The following is a 27,095-nucleotide window of genomic DNA, read 5'->3' as shown; positions in this document are numbered from 1 at the left end:
CTGAAGACTCAACTCACTCTCTCTCTCTCCATCACTATTCGACTAAATACCATGAACTGAACTGAACTTTACTCAACATCATAAGACTGTTTCTTTTTACCCCTAGACTTAATGAAGCTTGGTTTTTTCATACATACATTTCCACACTTACTGATTTATTTACTTTTATATATAATCATTGCTAACCTGTTTGATTTATCTACATTTATATTACTGTATTGCGTAGTTACTAATAAATATTAGTAGCTTATAGCAATACAGGACTCCAAAGTGGTTTCTATTTCTGCTGGTTCTTTATCCCTGTCACGGGGTCCGTGACAGTACCTAGGAGCAGAGAACCACTGACTTGTGGCAAACTTCAGTTTCATTCGAAGGCTGCTGATTCCAAAGAGTATGTACTAATTCTTATGGGCCATAGTCCTAGATCTGCCAGCACATCAGTACAGCGAGTTTGGAGCCACTGATGACTTGCCCTTCCATGTCCCATTCTGTGTTCTCTCAAAACCCAGATCTCACCAATGTCACTTATTATTACCCTCATCATGCCTCCTCAAACTAACGGGTCAGAAAATCCAAGCAAGACACACAAATGCTGGAGGAACTCAGCAGGCAAGGCAGCTTCTATGGAGAAGAGTAGTCGACGTTTCAGGCTGAGACCCCTCTGCAGGACTGGAGAAAAAGATGAGGATGAATTTTTTTAGCCAGACAGTGGTGAATTTGTGGAATCAATTGCCACAGACGGCCGTGAAGGCCCAGTCATTGGGTATACATATTTAAAGTGGTTGATAAGTTATTATTAAGAGCATTAAAGGTTATGAAGAGAATGCAGGATATGAGGGGTGATTGATAAGTTTGTGGCCTAAGGTAGAAGGAGTCAGCTTTAGAAAACCTAGCATATTTATTTTTCAACATATTCCCCTCCTATATTTACATACTTAGTCTAGCGTCGTGGAGCATACGGATCTTGGACCTTCAGAAAGTGTCCACAGCAGGGATGATTGATAGATTCGTGGCCTAAGGTAGAAGATGAGTTATTAACTTCAAACTTTCTGCATAATCACTCAAAGAGTTAAACTGCATGTGCATGTAACGGAAACTGTATAACTCATCTCCTTCTACCTTAGGCTACGAACCTATCAATCACCCTGGCAGTGGACACTTTCTGGAGGTCCAAGATCCGTATGCTCCACGACCGCTGGACTAAGTGTGTAAATGTAGGAGCGGACTATGTTGAAAGATATATGTGCTAGGTTTTCTAAATTTGACTCCTTCTACATTAGGCCACAAACTTATCAATCACCCCTCGTAGGTTGGGAGGGATAATAAATCAATCTTGATGGAATGGTAGAGCAGACTTGATAGGGCACATGGCCTTATTCTGCTCCTATGTCTTAAGGTCTTGTTAACCTTGGGGTTCTCCATGAGTTATCAGACTCAGATGTTGAGATTAAAATTCATTATGTACATTTCGTCACTTTCCCATTATCCCACAGGACTATTATCCTGCCTCTTCCCATAATGCACTGACCTGTAAAAAAAATACTCAACTTCCATTCAATGACCTGGCCTCCTCAATGAATTTCACAGATTTCAGAGATACCACCCTCTTTCTAAAGAAATTCCCCCTTATCTCTGTTCTAACTGTACATCCCTCTATTCTGAGGTGGTGCCCTCTGGTCCTAGACTCCCCCACTTCAGGAAACCTCTCCACAATCACCCCAGACAAGACCTTCAACATTTGATAGGTTTCAATGAGATCCCCCTTCATTCTTCTAAATTCCAACAGCATAGGCCCAGAACCATTAAATGCTCCTCATATGATGAGCCTTTCAATCCTGGAATCACTTGTGAACCTCCTTTGAACACTCTTCAAGGTCAGCACATATTTTCTTAGATAAAGGGCCCAGAACTACTCACAATACTCCAAGTGAGGCCCCACCAATGTTTTGTAAAGCCTCAACATTACATCCTTGCGTTTATAGAAACATAAAAAAACCTACAGCATAATACAGGCCCTTCAGCCAACAATGCTGTGCTGAACATACACTTACTTTAGAAATTACCTAGGGTTACCCATAGCCGTCTATTTTTCTAAGCTCCATGTGCCAATCCAGGAGTCTCTTAAAAGACCCTATCGTATTCGCCTCCATCACCGCTGCTGGCAGCCTATTCCACGCACTCACAACTCTCTACGTAAAAAAAACTTACCACTAATATCTCCTCTGTACCTACTTCCAAGCACCATAAGACTGTGCCCTCTCATGTTAGCTATTTCAGCCCTGGAAAAAAGCCTCTGACTATCCACACGATCAATGCTTCTCATCATCTAATACACCTCTATCAGATCACCTCTCATCCTCCTTCGCTCCTAGGGTAAAAGGCCGAGTTCGCTCAACCTATTCTCATAAGGCATGCTCCCCAATCCAGGCAACATCCTTGTAAATCTCCTCTGCACCCTTTCTACGGATTCCATATCCTTCCTGTAGTGAGGCGACCAGAATTGAGTACAGTACTCCCAAGTGGGGTCTGACTAGGGTCCTATAGAGCTGCAACATTACCTCTTGGCTCTTGAACTCAATCTCACAATTGATGAAGGCCAATGCACTATATGCTTTCTTAACCACAGAGTCAACCTGCGCAGCAGCTTTGAGTCTCGGACCCCAAGATCCCTCTTATCCTCCACGCTGCCAAGAGTCTTACCATTAATACTATATGTTACCATCATATTTGACCTACCAAAATGAACCACCTCACACTCATCAGGGTTGAACTCCATCTGCCACTTCTTAGCCCGGTTTTGCATCCTATTGATGTCCTGCTGTAACTTCTGACAGCCCTCCACACTATCCAAAACACCCCCAACCTTTGTGGCATCAACAAATTTACTAACCCATCCTTTCACTTCCTCATCCAGGTCATTTATAAAGATCGCGAAGAGAAGGGGTCCCAGAATAGATCCCTGAGGCACACCACTGGTCACCAACCTCCATGCAGAAAATGACCCATCTAAAACCACTCTTTGCCCTCTGTGGGCAAGCCAATTCTAGATCCACAAAGCAATGTCCCCTAGGATCCCATGCGTCCTTACTTTCTCAATAAGCCTTGCATGGGTTACCTCATCAAATGTCTCATCAAATCCATATACGCTACACCTACTGCTCTACCATCATCAATGTGTTTAATCACATTCTTAAAAAATTCATTCAGGCTTGTAAGGCATGACCTGCCTTTGACAAAGCCATGCTGACTACTCTTAATCATGTTATGCCTCTCCAAATGTTCATAAATCCCGCCTCTCAGGATCATTTTCATCAACCTACCAACCACTGAAGTAAGACTCACTGGTCTATAATTTCGTTGGCTATCTCTACTCCCTTTCTTGAATAAGGAAAGCAACATCTGCTACCCTTCAATCTTCCGAAACCTCTCCTGTCCCCATTGATGTTGCAAAGACCATCACCAGACGTTCAGCAATCTCCTCCCTTACCTCCCACAGTAGCCTGGGGTACATCTCATCCAGTCCTGGCGACTTATCCAACTTGATGCTTTCCAAAAGCTCCAGCACATCCTCTTTCTCAATATCTATATGCTCAAGCTTTTCATTCTGCTGTAAGTCATCCTTACAATCGCTAAGATCCTTTTCTGTAGTGAATGCTGAAGCAAAGTATTCATTAAGTACCTCTGTTACCTTCTCCAGTTCCATGCAGTTTTCCACTATCACACTTGATTGGTCCTGTTCTCTCACGTCTTATCCTCGTGTTCTTCGCATACTTGTAGAATGCCTTAGGGTTTTCCTTAATCCTGCCCACCAAGGCCTTCTCATGGCCCCTTCTGGCTCTCCTAATTTCATTCTTAAGCTCCTTCCTGCCAGCCTTATAATCTTCTAGATCTCTAACATGACCTAGTTGAACTTTTCCTAATCTTTTCTTTTCTTCCTGTCTAGATTTTCAACAGCTTTCGTACACCACGGTTCCTTTACCCTACCATCCTTTCCCTGTCTTATTGGAACGTACCTATGCAGAACTCCATGCAAATATCCCCGAATATTTGCAACATTTCTGCCATACATTTCCCTGAGAACATCTGTTCCCAATTTCTGCTTCCAGGTGCCTGCCTGATAGGCTCATATTTCCCCTTACTCCAATTAAACACTTTCCTAACTTGTCTGTTCCTGTCCCTCTCCAGTGCTATGGTAAAGGAGATAGAATTGTGACCACTATCTCCAAAATGCTCTCCCACTGAGAGATCTGACACCTGACCAGGTTCATTTCCCAGTTATATTCTGGTCCTCTTGAGATGAATCCTTACATTGATTTTTGCCTTCCTCATCACCAACTCAACCTGCATATTAACCTTTAGGGAATCATGCTCGAGGACTCCCAAATCCCTTCTCACCTCAGATTTCTCAATTTTCTCTCCACTTAGAAAATTGTCTATACGTTTATTCCTTCTACCAAAGTTCATGGCCATACACTTCCTGACACTGTATTCCATCTGCCACTTCCTTGCCCATTCTCCTACTCTACCCAAGTCCTTCTGCAGCCTCCTTGCTTCCGCAACATTACTTGCCCCTCCACCTATTTTTGTATCATCTGCAACTTGGGCACAAAGCCATCAATTCCATCATCTAGCTCATTGGTCTGCAGCATAAATAAGAATGGTCCCAACACTGAACCTTGTGGAACACCAATATTCACCAGCAGCCAATCAGAAGGCTTCCTTTATTCCTACTTTTTGCCTCCTGCCAATCAGCCAATGTTCTATCCATGCTTGTATCTTTCCTGTAATACCAAGGGCTCATAGCTTGTTCAGCAGCCTCGTGTGGCACTTTGTCAAAGGCCTTCTGAAAATCCAAGTATACAACATCCACTGATTCTCCTTTGTGCATCCTGTCTGTTGTCTCTTCAATGAATTCCAACAGATTTCTCAGGCAAGCTTTTCCCTTGAGGAAACCACGTTGACTTTGACCTATTTTATCGTATAGCTCTAAGAACCCCAAAACCTCATCCTTCATAACTGACTCCAACATCTTTCCAACCATTGAGGTCAGGCCACTGGCCTAAAATTTCCTTTTTTCTGCCTCCCTCCCTTCTTGAGGAGTAGAATGACATATGCAATTTTCCTCCTGAACCATGCCAGAATCCAGTGATTCTTAAAAGATCATTACTAATATGTCCATAATCTCTTCAGCTACCTCTTTCAGAACCCAATGGTGTAGTCCATCTGGTCCAGGTAACTTACTTACCTTCAGATCTTTCAGCTTCCTAAGCACCTCCTCTCTAGTAATAGCAATTGCACTGACTTCTGCTCCCTGACACTCTTGAACATCTGGTATACTGCTAGCATCTTCCATAATGAAAACTGATGCAAAATACTCACTCAATTTGTCTGCCATTTCCTTGTCACCCATTACTACCTCTCCAGAGTCGTTTTCCAGCAGTCTGATATCTACTCTTGCCTCTCTTTTATTCTTTATATATCTGAAAAAATATTTGGTATCCTCTTTGATATTATTGGCTTGCTTACCTTCATATTTCATCTTTTCATGCTTTATGGCTTTCTTCTGTTGTCTTCTGTCGATTTTTTAAAAGCTTCCTAATCCTTTAACTTCCCAATAATTTTTGCTCTATTATATGCTCGCTCTTTTGCTTTTATGTTTGTTTTGACTCCATCCTGTCCTTAGAATACTATTTCTTCATTGGGATCTATCTAACCTGTGCCTTTCGAATTGCTCCTAGAAAATTCAGCCATTGCTGCTCTGCCATCATCCCTGCTCATGTCCCCTTCCAATCAATTTTGGCCAACTCCTTTCTCATGGCTCTGCAAAACTGAAAAATCTGAATTTAGCTTCTCCCTCTCAAATTGCTGTGTGAATTTTATTATATTATGATCACTGATTCCTAATGGTTCTTTTACCTTAAGCTTTCTAATCATATCCTGTTCATTACACAGCACCCAATCCAAAATAGTTAATCCCCTAGTGAGCTCAATCACAAGCTGCTCTAAAAAGCCATCTCATAGGATTTTCTTAAGTTCTCTCTCGGGATCCAAAACCAGCACCAATCCCCATTAAATCCCCCATGACTATCATAGCATTTTCCTTTGGACATACATTACCCATCTCCCATTGGAATTTGTAGAGCACATCCCGGCTCCTGTTTGGAGACCTGTATACATCTCCCATCAGGATCTTATTACCCTTGCAGTTCCTTAACTCTATCCACAACAATTCTACATCTTCCTACCCCCTGTCACCTTTTTCTAATGATTTACAGCAGAGCAATGCTATCCATTCTGCCTTCCTGCCTGTCCTTTCAATACAACATACATCCTTGGATGTTAAGCTTACAACTTTCAGCCACAATTCAATGATGCCCACAATATCATACCTGCCAATCTCTAACTGCACTACTAGATCATCTAACTAATTCTGAAAAATGCATGCATTCAAATATAACACCTCCAGCCCTGTATTTGTCACCCTTTTCAATTTTGTTCCCCGTTACACTGAAACTCATTCCACTTGGTACAATTTTACCCTATCACCTACCTACCTTTCTGATAAATCTCACTACTCTGCTTGTATCCAACTGCCCCATCCTCAGCCCTATCACCCAGTTCCCAATCCCCTGCCCAATCAGTTTAAACCCTCCCCAACAGCTCTTGCAAACCTGCCCACAAGGATATTGGTTCCTTTCAGGATCGGATGTAACTCGTCCCTTTGGTACAGTCGTACCTTCCCCAGAAGAGATTCAAACGATCCAGAAATCTGAAACCTTGCCCTCAGCCGTGCATTCATCTGCCAAGTCATCCTGTTCTTACCCTCACAGGCAGTTTTCCAGATTACTACCCTGGACGCCCTGCTTTTCAGCATTCTACCTAGCTCCCAAAATTTGCTCTTCAGGGCCTCTTCCCTTTTCCTACCTACGGCATGTCATTGGTGCCAATATGTACCATGACTTCTGGCTGTTCACCCTCCCCCTTTAGAATGCTGCGAACCTGATCAGAGACCTAGGAGGAAACATACCATCTGGGTGCCTCTATTCCATCGATAGGGTCTTGTGTCTTCTCTCCCGATGGAATCCCCAATCAATACTGCACTCCATTTCTCCACCCTTTCATTCTGAACCACAGAGCCAGACTCAGTTCGCAGACCCAGTCGCTGCAGCTTTCTCCTTGTGGGTCATTCCCCCAAACAGGATTCAAAGCAGTATACATATTATTGAGGGGAACAGCCATAGGGGCACTCTGCACTGGCTGCCCATCTCATTTCCCACTCCTGGCAGTCAATCAGGTACCTGCCTCTTGCAACTTAGGAATGAACACCACCCTGCAGTTCCTATCCATCACCTCCTCAGTTTCCTGTATGAGCTGAAGGTCATCGAGCTGCACTTCCTTGAAACGTCCTCTGAGAAGCAGCTACTCGGTACACCTGATGCAGATGTCCCAATTGTTTTATGGGGATTTCCACTGTTAATTCATACAAAACAGCAGTACACGAGATTTGTAGGAAATTGGAGCAAGAATTGGCTATGATAGAAAGGGTTTTCAGGGTTGTTCCATGAGTAATTTCCTGGCCTAAGTTTATTTCCAGATATACACACACAAACATCTCTACAGTCAAAACACTGGCTCTAATACATATCAGCTATACATGATGCTTTGTGTCAGATTGAAAGATTAAGTTATATGACTGTATTAATTTTTCTGAGCTGACTTTTGACTGTAGATAACAACAAAAGAACACCAGCAACAAAAGCATGAACTTTTGTGGTTGTGTAGTAAAATTAAACTTTTGTGTTAAAGGGGGAATAACTGTAATGCACTTTCTGTCATATGAGAACCTCAGCTGGAGGATATAAATTATTACATCTAAAGCTATTTTGAATTACAGATCTAAAAACGGGAAAAAAACAAAATACATGATTGTCTTAAATTGAGGAATCGGGCACCTTGTGCTTGTGGGGGAGGGGTCAAAGATTTAGTTTGTGCAAATAGGAAAAATGGATGAAAAGCAAGTGAACCATAGAGTTTAGGGTGGTTCGGTAGCTAAGTGGTTAGCGCAACACTTTTACAGTTCAGGCGATCTGGGTTCATTTCCCGCCACTGTAGGTCAAGAGTTTGTATGTTCTCCACGTGACCACATGGATTTCCTCAGGGTGCTCTGATTTCCTCCCATGTTCCAAAGACATACCGGTTGGTATGGTAAATGGTCATTGTAAGTTGTCCCATGATTCAGCCAAAATTAAATCAGGGCAGAGAGGATTGAAGAGCTGGAAGAGCTTATTCTGCACTGTATTTCAATAAATAGACCTGGATAGTAATATTCAGTTTCATAATTCAAATAATAGTTGCACAGGTGAGCAATGGAAAAGGTTATGGACGATAAAAAAAATTCTGTGTTTATAACTGCTACTGGCTAAATATTGAGGTTGAAGTCAAGTAGGAGTGCAACTTGAATGTTAAGGTTATATTTTCAGTAGCAAGGTCCTAATAAATTCACATTATGCCACAAATAATGGAAGAGAACAAAGCAGATAATAACTACTGGGCAAGAATAGAAAATGTGATGAAAGCATTCAGCATTGAAATTTTTGTAAATGATCCAATGGAAAATAACCAGAGTTTTAGAGCATTGTGACCTTGAAATTATTTTGTTCTTTATTTACTTATTTAAACCCAGAAAAATAAATTACTTTTGATTCAATGTGATTGAGCTTCTCAATTCAGGGAATAACTTGATTTATTTGGAATCAAATTTAGTATGTACCAACTGTGGAATACTGTAGATTGGTATTTATCGTGCACAAGGGAGTACCACCCACGTGGTACTCAAATACTTCAAGTTAATCACAAATAGATTTTCATTCCAAGAATCAAATGTTTGTTTCCATTGGCAATAACTAGACTGTAGAGCAGTCAGGTGCCATATATGAACGCACTCAAACACATTTCTTTTATCTGAATGAAAACCTAGCTAAAGAAGATAGCTGAGTATTCAATGGCATTGTAATCAATAATCTATCTTCAAACAGAAAAAAAAATGCATTTTTTTAAACATTGCCATAAATTTCAGCAATCTGCTTTGGTTATGTCTTCCTCCAGAAAAGAATTGCGAAAAGGAATGTTTTTGCACAGGCATTGGTTTGGTAATGCAAATCTGCCTGCAGATTTTATGAATTACTGATATGATTTCTACATGTGGAAGCAAGCAGAATTATGCAGTTTTAAGGAACACTATCAGCTGTATTAGCATATCCCAAAGCAAGGTATACAAGATCTTAGCTAGTTGCAATGGCTTGTTCTCCAATTGTCAAGTCTAATGGTCTAAAATACTTTGCAAACGTGTGCAATATTAGCAATCAAGAATTTGCTGAATCCATACTTTCCTGCCATCCCTGGTTTAAATTTACAGGTAGATTGATATGATCTATAGCTGAGTCATCATTTCATTTGCAGAATTGCCAGCAACACCTTTAGGCTTCTTCCAGGTCTGCCATCATAACCTCGGCAGAAATTAGGTGGAAGGTAAGTGGCGCATCTGCCGTTATTATTGTGGCAGAACAGGAAAAGGGCATTCTCTGTGTATTTATTTCCTTCTGCAAGCAGGGATCAGTTTCCATTCATCCCTGACTGGGACAAAGATAGTCACCAGAATAGTCCTCAAGTTTGATTCTCACATTCATTGTAATGACATCCACATCTCTAGCACTGTAACACCATACATTGCCACATTTCCAGAAACTTACCTATGTAAACCGGAGCATGATTTGACATGACATTTTCATCGAGATAGGTCACTCCCAGAGTGTAGAGCGGGGTTGCTCCAATGCCATGGAGAAACTGTCCAAACATGAACAGAAACCTGAAGTTGGAATAGCTCGACGTACCTTCATGACACTGTGTAGACCGACTGCTGTTGCACAAACCAGAATCCTCTGTTAAGCCCACTTCATAAGCACTAGTAAAAAAGTGAGGCAAAGAAAACACCAGTGACCCCAACCCCATTATTAGTACCCCCCAGCCGAGCCATCGTGGCTTGTGACCACTTCCCCCAAAATAGCTGACAAAAAGCAGGCAGATGCATGCTGCTATATCATAAGAGCTGGCAATCATTCCACTGTGGTAGCTCTGTAGGTCAAACCTCCGTTCGATTGAAGTAATTACAGTATTGATAAATCCATTTACAGTCATTCCCTGGAGAAAAGAAGCACAACAGAGGAAGACGAGTATTCCTATTGGCGTGTTGAAAACCTGCAGACACTTGGGCTTGAACAAACCCCAGCCACACCCATTTTCTGACGTGCTCTGGTGTGACGTGTGTTGGTGAGAATTACTGTATACTTTTGTCCCATTGCACTTTATTTTCTCAGTGGTTACTTGTTCACTCCGAATCTCTAAAATATTGGTGCTCAAGCAAGGTTCATTTAAGTTCAGCAGTTCCTGCCGGGAGCTGAACGAAGCATCTCCTGCTAAATGATTTGACATTTTTCGTCTTAGTCCAAAACCTCTTCCACAATATTTCAGTAAGTGAAGGTAAAGAGAATTATCTCTTCAGACTTAGCAGTCCATCATAGAGTCTCGTACCATGTTTTCAGGATTATTTGTTTCATTCTGCAGAAGAAATATGGCAATTACTATCATCCATGTTATATACAGTAAGTCAAAGCACAGAGAGGCAACATCATCACGCACAGTTGTTATTACTTCAACATCCACTTTTAAACCCTTATATGAAATTTCTATATTGCCCCCAAAACTGTAAATCATTTTAATTTATATTTTGCACTTAACAGAACAGTAAGAAAAGTTATGCGGCAAAGTGTATTTAAATGGTCTAATAACTTGAGATCAGGATGAATAAATTTAAAGCAATGTTGTTGGGGTGAATATAAACTAGCCTGCAATTCCCCGTTGGAAAAAAAAAGCCTGTAGTTGTTACTTGATCTTGTCTGATCAAGGTGCTTGATTTGGAAATGCCATCCTTAAGTTGAGAAGTCCACAATGCCAACCAGGCTGACCAACAGGAGAACTAGGGCTGGCATTGCTGACATTTTGAAAATACATTGCAAAGAAGAAGGGGTTCCAAACAACCACAGGCGGTTCATGTAATTTAGTCCAGGTAAATAAAAGCTAGTCAAAATGGCAAGATTCAAGCAATAAAACGAACAGATTTAGGGAGAAGTTGCAATACCTGGGAATCTGAAAGCTAGAGTTATTAAAATGGAGGAGGGGCAAATCGACAAAATTGGAGGAGGTTATAAACCTTTGTGGACATTTACAGTGCAGGAGATCACTATTCAGCCTATCACAAACACATTAGCTGGAGAAGCCCTAAGCAGCCTTCTCCTGTTTTCCAGCTCACAACCCGGAGTTTTGCAAATTAAATACTTATTCAACCACAATTTAAATTTACTGAGAGTTTCTGCCTTTGTTTTGTATATTGCAGACCACTATCATCCCATTCTGTTATAGTTACTATTCGAAAGATTTGCTGTGTATGCCCACTAGTAAATGAATCTCAGGGTTGTATACGGTGACATAGGTGTACTTTGATAATAAAATTTACTCTGAACGTAGGGAAAAATGACTTCCCTCCAATTCTTACTGTAACAGCTTTTCCAGTGTATTTATTTATTTATTTTAAAAGAGTTACAAATTGGTAACAGGCCCTTCTGGCCCAATGAGCTGGTGCTGCCCAATCACACCTTGTCACCCATGAACTTACTAGCCCCTAGGTCTCTGGAATGTGAAAGAAAGCCAGAGCACCTGGAGAAAACCTATTTGGTCATGGGGAGAATGTACATACCCCTTGCAGACAGCAGTGGGAATTGAATCCGGGTCACTGGCACAGTAATAATAACTGCTACTCTACCGTACCATAGTTATGCTATTGAGTTCTAACCAGGGAACTGATTGTTCTTATGCGCTTGGACTAGTTTGATTAAGATTTTACACATCAGTTAAATCAAATTCACTCTGCAGTAATAAAACTGTCATAGCCTATTTAAACTCTTCTCCTGATAATAGTCATGTAACTTAGCCGTGCCTTCTCTAGTACTAGCATATCTTTCTTGCAATATACTGACCAGTAATTGTATGTGTTTCTGTGGTCTAGAAAATCCTACCTGGGAGATTGCAGAGATGGGCAGAGATGAGGGCATGATGTTAATTAAAGGCAGCTGCAAGAATTTTAAAGCTCAGCTGTTCCTGGAGTGGTTGCCCACATAGGCCCGCGAGCATGGGAGGAACTAGGTGCAAGGTCCAGGCCATGCTCTCTTCTCACTGCTGCCATTGGGATGGAGGTAGAGGAGCCTTAAGTTCTGCACCACTAGGTTCAGGAACAATTATTACCAGTCAACCATCAGTTTCCTGAACCAGCGTGGACAACTTTACTCCCCTCAAAACTGAACTTCACCCCACAAAACTCAAGCGACCACTGAACGCAACCTAGGGACTCACTTTCAAAAACTCTACAACTCATGCTCTTGGTATAATTTATTATTTCCTTCTGTATTTGCACAGTTTGTCTTCCTGCGTACATTGCTTTCTTGTCAGTCTTTGTGTGTGGTTTTCCATTGTTTCTAGTGTATTTCTTTGCTCTACTGTGAATGCTTGTAAGAAAATGGAATCTCAGGGTAATATGCAGTGACATACAAGTCCTTTGATAATAAACTTACTTTGAACTTTGAAGATAGAAACTAGAGTTTGGGATAAACTCAAGATAACAGAATGCGAAATCAGTCAGTAGGGCACTGGAGTAGTCAAGTATAGTTGTCTCAAAGGTACGAATGAAACATTAAATCTAAAACTGAGGTCGAGTTGTGTAATGCTCCAGAGACAGAATAATGCAAACTTGGTGATGGTGTAGCTTTGAGTTCAGAAGGTCATTCAAGATTCAAGTACGATATTAAGCTTATGAACAGTCATTCACCTTTGGGTATTTACTGGGAACAGACAAGTATTAATAGCTAGGGCATGGAACACATAGCGTGGACTCTAACATTAAATCTACGGATCAAAGGTTCTTTTATTATCAATGTATCTATGCAGTATACAACTCCGAGATTTTTCTTCTCCGGAGAGCGAAATAGTGCTTGTTGGTGATACTAGAATTAGTTTAAGATTGCACATATACTGAGATACAGTAAACATTATACATTTGAGGTTTGTGAGCTGAAATGGTGTTGCATGTTAGAGAGAGAAAATAAACTAAAGTGAACAGTGCTGCTGCTCAGCAATGATCCAGTCAGCCGCCATTCAATTTCCCACCCGATTTCCAATCTCTCTCCGGCCTCCTATATTGTTCTGGACAAAATTCAAAATGAACTTGTGGAACAGCAACTCACCTTCTTGGCTTTCTGCTTTTTAAGCCTGAATTCAACAATTTTAGACAATTAGCTATTCCAGTCTAGCATGCCCAGCGTTCAACTGTCTTTTGTTCTCTCCTTGCATGTCAGATTTGATTGTTCTCTCCTCAATACCCCCATTTACCTCCTGCAGAAATGCTTTGCACACAATTGTACAGTTGACACCACCATCACTTACATCATTTATTCTCTCTTTGACACCTCGCTATCACAGGCCCCTTCTCCTCCATTCTCCAGAACTTAGAACAGATTTCCCTTCTAATTTTTTCCTGTCTGATGGAAGTCTGTTGACCAAAAGTTTGAACAGTTTCTTTTTCTAGAGATAATTTACTCTGTTTGTTTTATAACCTCCTTTAGGTTGGATATGGTGCTAAAAGGCATAACCACAGGATTCAGTTAATCTCACCGAGAATGGAAAAGAAACTTAGTTGTGTGCTGTAAATGGGAAGGTTTTGCCACTCCAAATTAAGAGTTTTCTTTTAAAAAATACGATATAAAACATAGAACCTGTCAATGGAGGTTGGCAAAGAGATTTCCATATGTTAAGTTTAGAATGTCTGTATAATTTATCCTTGAATTACTGTGTACGAGGGGCTGGATAAAGAAATTGTGGGAAACACAATACAAATACCAGATTCAGGAACAATTATTATCCCTCAACTACCAGACTCTTGAATGAGTGGGGATAATTTCACTCAACTTCACTTACCCCTTCATTGAACTGTTCTCACAATCTACGGACTCACTTTCAAGGACTCTTCATCTCATGTTCTCAATATTTATTGCTTATTTATTTACTATTATTTGTTTCTTTTGTACTTGTCCAGTTTTTTTTTGTCTTTTGGTTTTTGGTTGTTTATCCACCCTGCTAAGTGTGGTCTTCCATTGATTCTACTATGCTTCTTGGATTTACTAAGTATCCTACAAGAGAATGAATCTCAGGTTTGTATATGGTGACGTGTATGTACTTTGAAAATAAATTTCCTCTGAACTCTGAAACATCCTCTCCATCCCAACTTTGCCATAAACCTTCACCCCCACAGGAACTTGCATCTTTCAATCAAACCATTTTTACTCTTCTGAACTACATGAATATAAACTTTGCCTGATCAACTTTATTTCTTAAGGCAAATTAATTATTTCAGATACCAGTCCAATAAACCTGAGAGCAACTTCCAATCTATTGAAATCTTTTTTAAGAAAAATAAAGTACAAGAGCCCAATTCAATGTAACATATACTTAGCAATACAGGTACTTTGTTTTAATATATAATTTAAATGGCTGTAGGCTCTGGCATTATAACAATATACGTCACTTGATTGAGCAGCAAACCGCAGAAAGTTAATGATTGTTCAATTACCTTAAAATACAAGCACCATAAATCCAAGCATAAATTCACCGTGCAGGTTACAAAAGGATGAAGATAAATCTATAACTTCAACATTCCAAAATCCTTAAACTTGAAAACTATTTTCTAAACACTGTGAGAAAAAGTTCCATACACTTCCGATAGTGTTCTCACCTGCCCAGTTCAGGTGCAATGTGAGGAGTTTTGCTCTGTTCTGTGTGCTTACTAAAGAACTCTTTGGGCGTGTTTGACACTAATGTCAGCAATGTGCCAAAAGTCCAAACAGGTTTATGTGTCACTAGATAGTTCTCTTACCTTGACAACTAGGAAATAAGAACTGTGCCTTAACTCGTCTTTCCCGTCACTAAAATAGCAACAGAACATGACTAAAACACAAATATTTAATTTCATGTGGGATATTGTCCCAAAATAACAACAGCTCCTTTCCTCCCACAGACATTGCCTGACCTGTTGAATTTCTCCATCACACTGCTTGTTGCAAACGTTTTAATTGCCTGTTCTGGCTGAGGATATTCTATCCATTGTTGATGGGCAGCAAACAGTTCTGCATACCAACAATTCATACATAATTAAACAGAAAATGCTCAGAACACACAGCTGCTCAAGCAGCTACCGTGGAGTTAGTTTCTATTATAAGAGTTAATATCATGTCTGAAAATAAAAATACAGTTATTTATTTTAATCATGTGACAGATGATAAAATATAATGAATAATTTATTTTATATTTTAATATATTTAAAATATTAAAAATATTTAAATGTTTAAATAAATAATTTGTATTCATCTGATAGCGGTGAGTGTGTGGGATGCCCTGGGCATTTAAGAAACTCTTAGATAGGCACATAGATGGTAGAAAAATGGAAGGCTGTGTCAGGGAGAAGGGTTAGATTGATCTTTGAGTAGGTTAAAATTTCGGCACAACATTGTGGGCCAAAGAGCCTGTACTCTACTGTAACATTGTATGTTCTATAGATAATTAACTGAAACTATTGACACCACATTTCATTACTTAAAAAGATTTTGCCCCTACTAAAGGGGTCACCGAATGTACATTCATAGTCCTCTGCTGTTGTAGCCCATCTACTCCAAGGTTCGATGTTTTGTGCATTCAGAGATGCTCTTCTATCATTTGATTTGAGCTAACTAAAATGGTCCCTTTCTGATTCTTGGGTAAATGGATTTGGTTGGTGGATTGATGTCTTCCTTTTATGGAAGATTGTATGGCGTATAGCTCCGGGGTTGTGCTCCAAATGGTTTTTTTCCCTTTTTTTTGTTAGTAGGGGTTCTTTTTTCCTTTTTTTTTACCAAAAAATAGCTTTAACATTTTGTTTTTTCTTATTATTATTGATATATTGTTTAGCTTGGTTGATGGTTTAACTCTTATTGTACATATTGATATATTGACTTGATTACTTTAACGTATTTTTTTGTTGTTGACTTTCAATAATAATTAATAAAAAGATTTAAAATGAAATGAGAGATGCTCTTCTGCACATTACTCACAGATGTAGTACTCATTACCCACAGAACTGCAGCTCACTGATTTCTCTTTTGTTTTTCGTACTATTCTCTGTAAGTTCTAGAGACTGTTGTGGATGAAGACTCCAGCAGATACTCAAACCACCCCATCTGGCACCAACAATCATTCCACAGTCATAATCACTTAGATCACATTTCTTCCCCATTCTGATGTTTTGTCTGAACAACAACTGAACTTCTGTATCTGCATACTTTTATTATAACCGTATAACCATTACAGCACAGAATCAGGCCATCTCGGCCCTCCTAGTCCATGCCAAACTTTTACTCTCACCTAGTCCCACCGACCTGCACTTTCCATCATTCTTTAAATTCCAGATCAGACAAAATGATCTGAGGGCAGCTAATGTAACCCCACTATGTAAAATAAGGAGAAGAAAAAAAACAGGAAATTATAGAATTGAGAGGGAGATCAAGCTCTACAAATTGACAGGTATTAGAGGCGTGAATGGCGTGTAATCAAAAAGTGAGATTTCACCACGTCATTATGAAACCTATTTTACAAGCAAAATGAGTAGAATTAGAAGACCTGGCAATATTACTGCAAAACATTCGTATCCGGGTATTTCCTCGTAACTGCATGGCACCGTTGTGTGGTCCGCCATTTCTCCATCGAACTGGTGAACTGTACACCGTGCTTTACAGCCATCTGATTGGCTCATTAGATGTTTGTATTACTGAGGTGTACAGGTGTACCTGATAAAGTGGCTACTGAGTAAATATGATTAGAACAAATTTGCAAGGCCCCAGAGAAGGAATGGGAGATGGAATCTTCCCTTTTCCCTCGCAGTCCCGAAGGAGAGTTTTAGCTGTTTATTCATTTCCATAGATGCCTCCTGGCCTGCTGAGTTCCTCCAGCATTTTGTGCCTGTTGCTTTGGATTTCCAGCATCTGCACACTTTCTTGTGTTTACGGAATTAGTAAATTGCCTCAGTAGAGAGCAGCACACACAGTATGAGTAGGATAGCCTGCTGTGCCGTAACTATTCTACAAGAGTGGGAATTGTAGCATAAACACCAGGAACATTTCACTCATTAAATCACTGAAACAAAGGAGCTCATTTTCTTTTCAAAGCCAACCCACGCATTGCCACTGCTGCAGAAACAGAGCCACTGATGTTCTCTAATGCTTAATGATCTGCTTTGCCAGTGAAAGCAAAATTCTTCTACATTAAATTGTCCCTATTAAAACACAAGATTTTGAAATTTCCCTGTGAGGAAAAAAATATTTTCCAAAGAGTACTGCTAATCCATTCCAAGATCAGAAAACAACAGTGATGGATTTTTGGTCAATGAGGTAAATCTGAATCATAGAAACTCGTGGAACAGAATGAGGCCACATGTCAGCTGAAAGGGGTTATCCAAATTCATTCCTTTACCGATTTCAATGACACATCTAAATACTGCTTTTAACCATCAGGCTTTCCAGCTGTCAAATTAATGGTATTAGAACATCAGAAAAATGAACTCTATCAAAACAAAAACAAAAATCAGTCTATTAAAAGATTAAAATACTTAAGAACTACAGAAAATGCTCATTCTGGTTTTATATTGCATTTGAATGGAAAGGACTATCGATAGGAGAGAAGTATTATTTTAATTAATTTGTAATTCTTTCTAAATTTCATTCAATTTGAAATATAATGTAAACTACCTGAAATTTAATGCTGTCCCTTGCAGCTACTCTTTTCATTCAAATGAATAGGTTCACTGGTTGCAGTCCAGATCTAACCTGCAGCAGGTTCAATGAGTTGCAAAAATACAAGGGTTGCAGCTCCCTGTGGACCCCACATTAGAGATCAGAGAAGAAGCCTTTTCTTCTCTGTCTCTCCAGCAAGATTTAGGCATTTGTTTACTAGTGTAGGAGCTGTATTTTTGAAAAGTGTGTGAAGAAATACCAGCAGTTCCATGCGGAATTGCCTGCACTTCAGGAAGATATGCACAGTTAAGCTGCAGAAGGTTGTAAACTCAGCCAGCTCCATCATGGGCATTAGCCTCCCCAACATAGAGGAACTCTCCAAAAGGCGATGCTTCAGAAAGGCAGCATCCATCCATCGGAACATCTTCCAATGCTAGAAATCCAAGCCAGCACACACAAAATACTGGAGGAACTCAGCAGGTCAGGTAGCATCAATGCAGATGAATGCAGCCTCCTCTACATTGGCGATACTCGTCATAAATTGGGGGTCCACTTCATTGAGCGTTTAAGCTCCATCTGCTAAAAGCAGAACTTCTAAACATTTTAATTCTGAATCCCATTCCTGTTCTGATATGTCACTCCAAGGCCTCCTCTTGGGTAGCCTCCAATCTGATGGCATGAATATCAATTTCTCCTTCTGGTAATTTACTTTCCCTCCCCAACCCCTTCTATTCCCTAGTTTGGTCTTATACCTTTTCTCACTTGTCTATCACTTCCCCCTGGGACCCCCACCTCCTCCTTCCCTTTCTCCTATGGCCCACTCTCCTCTCCTATTAGACTCCTTCTCTCCAGCCTTTTACCTTTCCCACACAGATGGATTCACCCATCACATTCTTGCTAGCCATCTTTCCCCTTCTATTTCAGCCCCGAAGAAGTGTCTCGGCCTGAAACATTGACTGTATATTCATTTCTATAGGTGCTGCTTGACCTGCTGAGTTCTTCCTGGATTTTGTGTGTGATCCATCATTTGGACCGCTACCACCCAGGACATGCCTTTTTCCCATTGCTACTACAGAGGAGGTACAAGAGCCTGAAGACATACTCATTGTTTTAGGAAAAGGTTCTTTCCCGCCAATAACAGATTTCTGAAAAATCCATGAACCCATGAATGCTATCTTACTATTTTGTTCTGTTCTGCTTACTTAGTTTATTTATTTTTCTCATTGTACTTACAGTAATTTTATTATACTGCACAGTGCTGTTGCCATAAAACAACACATTTCATGACATATGTCAGTGATAATAAACTTGTTTCTGATTCTGTACCTGCAGTCAGTGACAAGCTGTTCCTTCATAGAGTTTAAAGGGGCAATCTATTGTATTTTTATACACAGGTTTTACTCCGCAAAAAAAAAGTTGAGAATACTACTTGATGCATAACATGCAATTAGATTTGTTTTCAGTGAGCCCAAACCTTCATGAATGCCTAAAACTTCTTGGCCCCAATAAACAAATTTGATATGTGGAATCTAATTTGCCCAAACTATTTCAAAATCCTATGAATTAAAATGATTAAAAATGAAGTTTATATTTAGGGTAACACAAGGGTAAATGAAAGCAGGCTTATTCCACGGAGGTTGCTTGGAAATAGAACTAGGGTTAAGGGTGAAAGGTGAAAAGTTTAAGGGGAACATGAAGGGTATTTTTTTTTCACTTAGAGGGTGGTGAGAGTGTGGAATGAGTTACCAGCACAAGTGGTGCAAGCAAGCTCGATTTCAATGTTGAAGAGAAGTTTGGACAGATAGATGGTAGGGGTATAGAAGGCTATGGTCCCAGTGCAAATTGATGGGAGTAGGTAGTTTAAGTGGGTCAGCATGGACTAGATGGGCTGAAGAGCATGTTTCTGTGCTGTACTTAATCCATGTTGGTCACAAACTATATTTCACATAGTGTAAAACTTCCAAAAATTGCAAATTTAGAGGTTTTATTTACTGAAAATGCTGGAATCTGGAAAGTTAAAACAAACCATTAGAGGAACTTAGTGCGTCAAGCAGCATTCGTGGAGGCTAAGAGATAGTTGATGTTTCAGTTTAAGATTCGGCAATGGGATGTTTTACTTCATCTCTCATCGGGCAATATATACAGATAAATGATAATAAACTTGATTTGATTTGTTGTTGGAAGGTTCCTGAGAAAAATTAAGTGAAGATTTCGCTCATTACTTTAGAATGGTCAAGTCTACTCTTCATAAAGTTCCTCATCTTATTTCATGGGAGGAGGGGCACAACCACTGGACTGGTGTACAAACCTAGTTGAATGGCAGGATGCCTTGTTAGAAAAGCACAGCACCTCTGAAATTGGAATGTGGTAACATGATTGCAGAAATTTGATAGCTCTGGGTATATACTTGCTGGAATTTAGAAGGCTGGGGGGAGAGGATATCACTGAAACCTTTTGAATATTGAAAGGACGAGACAGAGTAAATGTGGAAAGGAAGTTTCCCAAGGTGGGGGAGTCTAGGACAAGAGGGCACGGCCTCAGGATACAGAAGTATCTATTTAAAACAGAAATGCGGAGAAATAGCTTTAGCCAGAGGGGATGAATTTGTGGAATTTATTACCACAGGCAGTTGTGGAGGCTGGATCATTGGGTGTATTTAAGGTTGACAGGTTCTTGATTGGACACAGTATAAAGGTTAAGGGGAGAAGGCCAGGGATTGGGGCTGAGGAGGGAGAAAATAAAAGGATCCGACATGATTTAATTGGCGATGCAGATTCAATGGCCATGGCCTAATTCTGCTCCTATGTCTTATGGAAAATATACTGCAGGTGTGAGATAAGGGGTAAATAACTCTTACTTCAGATTCTATCATGCACAAAGCTCCCACACAATCATAAATCTTTGATCGTTATTTGCCCGCGATCTCTGCAAAGTACTTGATATGTATTTCCTAGCTCAACATACTAATGTTGGAGGGAGGAGGAAAAGATGGTGGTGCAACACAGCGCGCATGGCCACTCCAGTGAATGATATTTGTTATGTGTCAAGTAGGGTACCGTGCACAATTCTGATTTGATGGAGACAGACGTGAGAGTACGGAGGAACATCTGGAGAAACTTCTGAAATGCCCGCTTCGTTGCCGCTGCTACTGTGTGGTCCAGAATCTCTGGAGAAGGCCCTGAATCCTTGGCTTTGCTTGTTTCAGCTGCTGGGGCGAGGTCGAAGGCGCTCAGCAGAGGATGGCACTCAGGAGGCTGTATCGGAGGGGCTGATCAGAGGCTTGAAGTTTTCGGACGGATGGACTCAATGTCGGCTGTGGTCGGCTGCTTCCAATGCATCGGCAGTTGATGGTGCCTGGAGGTTTATGGCAGGGAGTTTCTCCCTTTTGCCGCCTGCTATCGGGGACTCGGGAGTTGATCAGGACTTTAAGACTTTTTTTTTTACCATGCCCATGGTCTGATCTTTATCAAGTTATGGTATTGCTTCGCACTGCTGTAACTGTATGTTACAATTATGTGGTTCTGTCAGTGTTCGTCTTTGGTTTTCCTGTTTTTCTGTGATATCACTCTGGAGGAACATTGCGTCATTTCTTAATGCATGCATTTCTAAATGACAATAAATGAAGACTGCGTATTCTCATAATCTAATCTAATCTGGAGCTTCATATTACAGGAAATGTTGCAATGGCTTGGTGTGTGGTGTCAGAGATTTACAGAAGGAGAGAAATTATAATCAGCAGAAACATATCTTGCAAGTTTGGGCAGGTAATGCTTTTGATCATTTTAGTTCTCAATACAATTAAGAGGTGACTTGAAAGAGGTGCACAAGATGTACAGATGGAGTGGATAGCCACTGACATTTTCCCAGGGTGGAAATGGCTCACACCGGGGAGCATAATCTTAAGGTGATTTGAGGAAAGCATGGGGTGGGGGTGTCAAAGGTAAGTTTATTTATTTATTTATGTATTTTACACAGAGTGGTGAGTGGGCGGAATATCCTGACAAGGATGGTGGGAGAGGCAGATGTATTAGGGACATTTAAGAAACTCAGATAGGCACAGAAACAATAGAAGAAAATGTAGGAGGGAAGGATTAGACTGGCCTTAGAATAGATTAAAAGGACAACACAACATAGTGAGTTGAATGGCCTGTGTTCTGTACAATTTTAATCCACTTGACAGATCAGGAAAATAAAGCATTTTCAGATGATGTCAGAGAAAACTCTATACATTTATCCTATATTATTCCCTTGCTCTATCCCTAAAATTGCCATCAGTCCATAAGACATAGGAGCAGAATTAGGCCATTTGGCCCATCAAGTCTGCTCCACTATTCTATCATGGCTATTTTATATTCCCTTTCAAGCCTATTCTCCCACCTTCTCCTTTAACCTTTGACACTGACAAATCAAGAAGCTTCTGCTGTAAATATATCCAATTACTTGGCCTCCAAAGACTTCTGTGGCAATGAATTACACATTAGTCACTTGGAATAGAATGAGGAAAAGGAACTTCCTGGAGAGTAACTCTGGGGATATGAGATGAGTAAAAACAAGGAAAAGGAAAATGAGGGTTATATTCTCCCATTCATAGCCAAGATGTGTTTTTTCTGTTCCTCAGGCAGAGAGATTATTTCACATGCACACTGAACCAGGGAGACATTTACAACCGTTCAAAAGGCAGGCATGGACCTGGTTTGGTATAAGGAATCATTCCAAGTTCTGAGGTTCAAGGGTGTTTCCTTTAAATTGATTTCTAATTATCAGCTGTCAGTGGCACATTTGCATCAAAGCCATTAGTAAAATGGTAATCTTGGAAGTGTAAAGGCTTTCAAAACAAGATATTTTACTTAGTGGGGTTGTGTCAATTCCATCTATTCAGCACAAGGCTTGTTTTATTTCTTCCTCTCCAAAATCAAAGATATCATTGATGCCTACATTGTTAATAAAACTGTCTGTGGGTGCACACAGCAACATAAGACCATGAGATATAGGAGCAGAGGTAGGCCATTCAGCCCATCGAGTCTGCTCTGCCATTCAATCATGGCTGATCCAATTCTTCCAATTATTGCCACTCCCCTGCCTTCACCCCATACCCTTTGATGCCCTGGCTAATCAAGAACCTATCTATCTCTGACTTAAATACACCCAATGACTTGACCCCCACAACCGCTTGTGGCAACAAATTTAACAGATTTACCACCTTCTGACTAGAGTAATTTCTCTGCATCTCTGTACTAAATGGACATCCTTCAATTCTGAAGTCGTGCCCTCTTGTCCAAGACCTCCCCTACCACGGGAAACATAGAACTCTATAGCACAGAACCGGCCTGGTTTCTACTTAGTCCGATCTCGCTGCACCTGAACTATAGCACTCTCTACATCTTTCATCCAAACACTTAAATGTTACACCATTCTGCTGGCAGCTCATGTCACACTCACACCACCCTCTGAGTGAAGAAGTTCCCCCTCAGATTCCTCTTAAATATTTCACCTTTAACCCAAAACTATCACCTCTAGTCCAAACTGATGACATGAACATTGATTTCTCCTTTTGGAAAAGAACTACTCTCCCCCTTCCTCCTTCTTCTTCTGTTCCCCACTATGTCCTCTTACCTCTTCTCACCTGCCTATCACTTTCCCCTGGCGCCCCTCCTTCTTCCCTCTCCCCTATGGTCTGCCCTCTCTTTCTATTGGATTCTGTCCTCGCCAACCCTTTACCATTCCCACCCTCCTCGCTTCTCCTATCTCCTATCACTGTATAGCTTCCTTTGCCCCCACCTTTTTATTCTGGCATTTTACCCCTTCCTTTTCAGTCATGAAGAAAGGTCTCGGCCCAAAACTTCGACTATTTATTCATTTTCATAGTGTTGCCTGACCTGCTGTGTTTCTTCAACATTTTGTACGTGTTACTTCTATTTCTAGTCTTGCCCAATTTGAGGAGTAAAAGTCTGCATGCATTCACCTTTATATATTATTCTTTACATAAAGACAAAACATGCTGGACATACTGAACAGGACAAAGAGCATTCATAGGGAAAGACAAATTTAATAGCCTGAACCATTCTCAGAACTGTCTGCAGCTGCGAATGGAACCATCAGCGTTCACTACAGACTGTACAGTGGATTCGAATTCCTGCGCAAAAGATAGATGTCCCAGGAGTAAGAAAAGCTGTTCTACAGTACTCTCCTGGTTTGTTCCACCAATGATACTGGCAGGCAATAACAAACTTTTGCATACTTCTTACCTGATCTGCTGAAAAGTTTGTCTGCCGAATGCAACACAACTTAAGCCTAGCACAAATTCAGCAAACCCATTTGATTTGATGTAACAAGTTATGATTTAAGTTAATCGGTGCAAGTTAATTTAATTGCTTTCACTTTCTGGTATACACTCAGTGGCCACTTTGTTAGGGACACCTACTTGTTAATGCAAATATCTAATCAGCCAGTCATAAAGTTGCAACTTAGAAACACAGAAAACCTACAGCACAATACAGGCCTTTCGGCCCACAAAGCTGTGTCGAACACGTCCTTACCTGAGAACTAATCTGAGGAAAGACATCTTTGCCATAGAGGGAGTACAAAGAAGGTTCACCAGATTGATTCCTGGGATGGCAGGACTTTCATATGAAGAAAGACTGGATGAACTGGGCTTGTACTCGTTGGAATTTAGAAGATTGAGGGGGGATCTGATTGAAAAGTATAAGATCCTAAAGGGATTGGACAGGCTAGATGCAGGAAGATTGTTCCCGATGTTGGGGAAGTCCAGAACGAGGGGTCACAGTTTGAGGATAGAGGGGAAGCCTTTTAGGACCGAGATTAGGAAAAACTTCTTCACACAGAGAGTGGTGAATCTGTGGAATTCTCTGCCACAGCAAACTGTTGAGGCCAGTTCATTGGCTATGTTTAAGAGGGAGTTAGATATGGCCCTTGTGGCTACAGGGGTCAGGGGGTATGGAGGGAAGGCTGGGGCGGGGTTCTGAGTTGGATGATCAGCCATGATCATAATAAATGGCGGTGCAGGCTTGAAGGGCCGAATGGCCTACTCCTGCACCTATTTTCTATGTTTCTATGTTTCTAAATTACTTAGGGTTACCCATAGCCCTCTATTTTTCTGAGCTCCATATACCTGTCCAGGAGTCTCTTAAAAGACCCTATCATATCTGCCTCCACCACCATCGCCAGCAGCCCATTCCACACACTCACCACACTCTGCGTAAAAAACTTACCCCTGACCTCTCCTCTGTACCTGCTTCCAAGCATATAAAACTGTGCCCTCTTATGCTAGCCATTCCTGCCCTGGGCAAAAGCCTCTGACTATCCACACGATCAATGCCTCTCATCATCTTATACACCTCTATCAGGTCACCTCTCATCCTCCGTCGCTCCAAGGAGAAAAGGCCGAGTTCACTCAACCTATTCTCATAAGGCATGCTCCCCAATCCAGGCAACGTCCTTGTAAGTCTCCTCTACACCCTCTCTATGGTTTCCACATCCTTCCTATGGTGAGGTAAACAAAACTGAACACAGTACTCCAAGTGGGGTCTGACCAGGGTCCTTTATAGCTGCAACATTACCTCTCGGCTCCTAAACTCATCCTACGATTGATGAAGGCCAATGCACCGTATGCTTTCTTAACCACAGAGTCAAGAGGTTCAGTTCAAATGTCAGAATGGGGGAAGAAATGTGATCTAAGTGACTTTGACCATGAAATGACTGTTGGTGCCAGACAGGGTAGTTTGAGTATCTCAGAAACTGCTGATTACTTGGGATATTCACACACAACAGTCTCTAGAATTTACAGAGAATGGTGTGAAAAAAAGAAAAAAAACATGCAGTAAATGGCTGTTCTGTGGACAAAAATGCCCTGTGAATGAGAGAAGCTCTCAGACTGGTTCAAGCTGACAAGAAGGCAACAGCAACTCAAGTAACCACATGATACAACAGTGCTATACATAAGAACATCTCTGAATGCACATGTCAATCCTTGAACTGGATAGGCTACGGCAACAGAAGGCCACACTGGGTTCCACTCCTGTTTCTAATAAAGTGATAGATCAGCCCCTCAGTGTATTTAATCTGTAATAGAGTGCACAGGACTCATTGGGATAGGGAGAATGCATTATTATCTGCAATGCAGCCTGACTTTATTTTGTAGCCCATCATCACATGCTAGCACTGCCACAAATGATGCTGTTCTGTGACACTCTTTTGTCTGGTACTGTCCCTTCCTTCCTGTCCCTGATAGCTTCACAGAGATCATCCCTTGATTTCCTCCATAGGTCAGGGTCAGCTGATTTGAACACTACAGACATGGATGCCATTTGGGACTGAATCTCTCTCACTTATCTCATTTCAGGTTGGGCAACAGCCTGACTGAAGCTCTTTGACATGCAGTCTCTCTACAATACGTACTGGTGAAGTCTGTGATGGTGTGTCAACCTGCTGTGCAGACTGCCCTCATTTGAATTGTGGGGTCAAGAGTGCATAGGGCTTTTCTCATGTTAAGTCCAATCCTGGAACTAATTTCTGAAGGTTTCCCTGCTGGTTTGCTAGGAATCTTCCAACTGAGTCCATGGCAGGCTGGACCCGTTGCAAATGCATTAATTTGCAAAAAGAAAAGGGAGACAGCCAAATATAATATTTTGCATTATAAACACAAGAGATTCTGAAGATGCTGGAAATCTAGAGCAGCTAGCACAAAATGGAGGAGGAACTCAGCATATCATCATCAATGAAGAGGAGTAAACAGTCCAACATTTCAGGCCAAGACCCTTCGTCAGGACTGGGAAGAGACAGGGATGAAGCCAGAATAAGAGGGTGATGGAGAGGGGAAGAAGTACAAGCTGGCAGGTGATACGCGAGACCGGGTGAGAGGGAAGGTGGGTGAGGGGGAATAAAATGAGAAGCTGGGAGGGGAAAGGTGAAAGAGGTATAGGGTCAGAGGAAAACAGAGGAGAGCTGGGAATAGAAAACAAGACAGGGGAGAGGAGGAGAAACTACCAAAAGTTAGAGAAATCAATGTTCATGCCATTAGGTTGGAGGCTTTCAAGACGGAATATGAGGTGTTGTCCCCAAACATGGGAGAGGTCTCGCTGTGGCAGTAGAGGAGGACGTGGGCAGACATGTCAGAATGGGAGTGGAAGTGCAATTAAAATGGGTGAGCACTGTGAAGGC

At 41.0% G+C, this 27,095-nt stretch overlaps 1 protein-coding gene across 12 annotated transcripts in view; it reads right to left on the bottom strand.

Moving 5' to 3' along the window:
• Positions 1-27,095, bottom strand: part of slco4a1 (solute carrier organic anion transporter family, member 4A1) — a 294,821-nt gene that overhangs the window by 83,190 nt on the left and 184,536 nt on the right. For 11 of the 12 annotated variants that reach the window (XM_063041236.1, XM_063041245.1, XM_063041242.1 and 8 more), the window contains one exon: positions 9,750-10,614. In XM_063041236.1, coding sequence (XP_062897306.1) covers positions 9,750-10,488 — 739 coding nt within the window. In that variant the 5' untranslated portion in view covers positions 10,489-10,614. Of the gene's footprint in view, positions 1-9,749; positions 10,615-14,731; positions 14,929-27,095 lie in introns of those variants that run through there. The other variant, XM_063041247.1, reaches the window with a different exon arrangement.

This window comes from Mobula hypostoma, chromosome 2 (genome assembly GCF_963921235.1).
Source record: "Mobula hypostoma chromosome 2, sMobHyp1.1, whole genome shotgun sequence".
In the NCBI taxonomy this organism is placed as follows: domain Eukaryota; kingdom Metazoa; phylum Chordata; class Chondrichthyes; order Myliobatiformes; family Myliobatidae; genus Mobula; species Mobula hypostoma.
The sequence above is the reverse complement of the archived record's forward strand: the minus strand, read 5'-3'. Positions and strand labels throughout refer to the sequence as shown.